Here is a 786-nt window from a genome sequence, read left to right on the forward strand (position 1 = left end):
GCGGCGGCGGCGACGGCGTCTCTTTCCATTGTGAGGGGGAGGGGAGGCGACGGCAGAGGAGGACGGGGCAGTCCGCGCGCGCCACTCCCGGCCCGCCGTCTCGGCTCTGCCTCCTCCACCTCCTCGGGAACAGTCGTCCGGGCCTCAACCCCGTAAGCCCGGGCCCTCGGTTTGTACCTTCGGAGTCGCTGCCCAGCGGCTCCTGCTTCTGCTGCTGAGGTTCCTCCGCCGCCATCTTTAAACAGCGCCGCACTGTCGAGAGCTTCCGGGTTACTAGTCGCTCTCCTCCCGGAAGTGAGCCCCTCCCCTTGACCCTTCGTTGGCAACGCCCCTAGCGACGGGATAACGTGAGTGGTTGTCAACTGATGGGCATCCACTCGGTCCTATGGCTGCCGCCGGCCTGCGGGACCGCGCCTCGGTGAGAGCCCGGCCGCCCCGGCCCGCGCTTCCACCCCGCACAGGCTCCTGGGGTCCCCCGGGGTGAGGAGGATCTACTGAAGCCAATTCTCTTTTCTGTGCACTGGAGTTTGAAACGCGGGTCGTATTCCGGAGGTGAGCAGTTAACATCCCCAAAGGCCGCCCTGCTGCGGGCTTCTGCGGCCCTCGCACGCGACTGCAGTGCGGAGCGCGGGGCCAGGCCGACAGGAAGTGATGCCAGCGCCGTGACGAGCCCGCGCCTGCCAGCCCTGCCCTCAGCACGGAGCCTGGCTGTCTCAGGAGGCTTTAGCGACCTGCTCTGGGCTGAGGATTCTTCTTTGGGGCCTAAGCTTCCGGCCCAACTTTATG

At 66.9% G+C, this 786-nt stretch overlaps 1 protein-coding gene across 1 annotated transcript in view; it reads right to left on the minus strand.

Annotated features, from left to right (window-relative positions):
• Otub1 (OTU deubiquitinase, ubiquitin aldehyde binding 1) overlaps positions 1 to 325 on the minus strand; it is a 9146-nt gene extending 8821 nt beyond the window's left edge. Inside the window, exon 1 of the mRNA XM_013021088.1 lies at positions 178 to 325. Coding sequence (XP_012876542.1) covers positions 178 to 235 — 58 coding nt within the window. The 5' untranslated portion in view covers positions 236 to 325. The remainder of the gene's footprint in view (positions 1 to 177) is intronic.
• Between the last annotated feature and the right edge of the window lie 461 nt (positions 326 to 786).

Source organism: Dipodomys ordii, unplaced genomic scaffold (assembly GCF_000151885.1).
Source record: "Dipodomys ordii isolate 6190 unplaced genomic scaffold, Dord_2.0 Scaffold54, whole genome shotgun sequence".
In the NCBI taxonomy this organism is placed as follows: Eukaryota; Metazoa; Chordata; class Mammalia; order Rodentia; family Heteromyidae; genus Dipodomys; species Dipodomys ordii.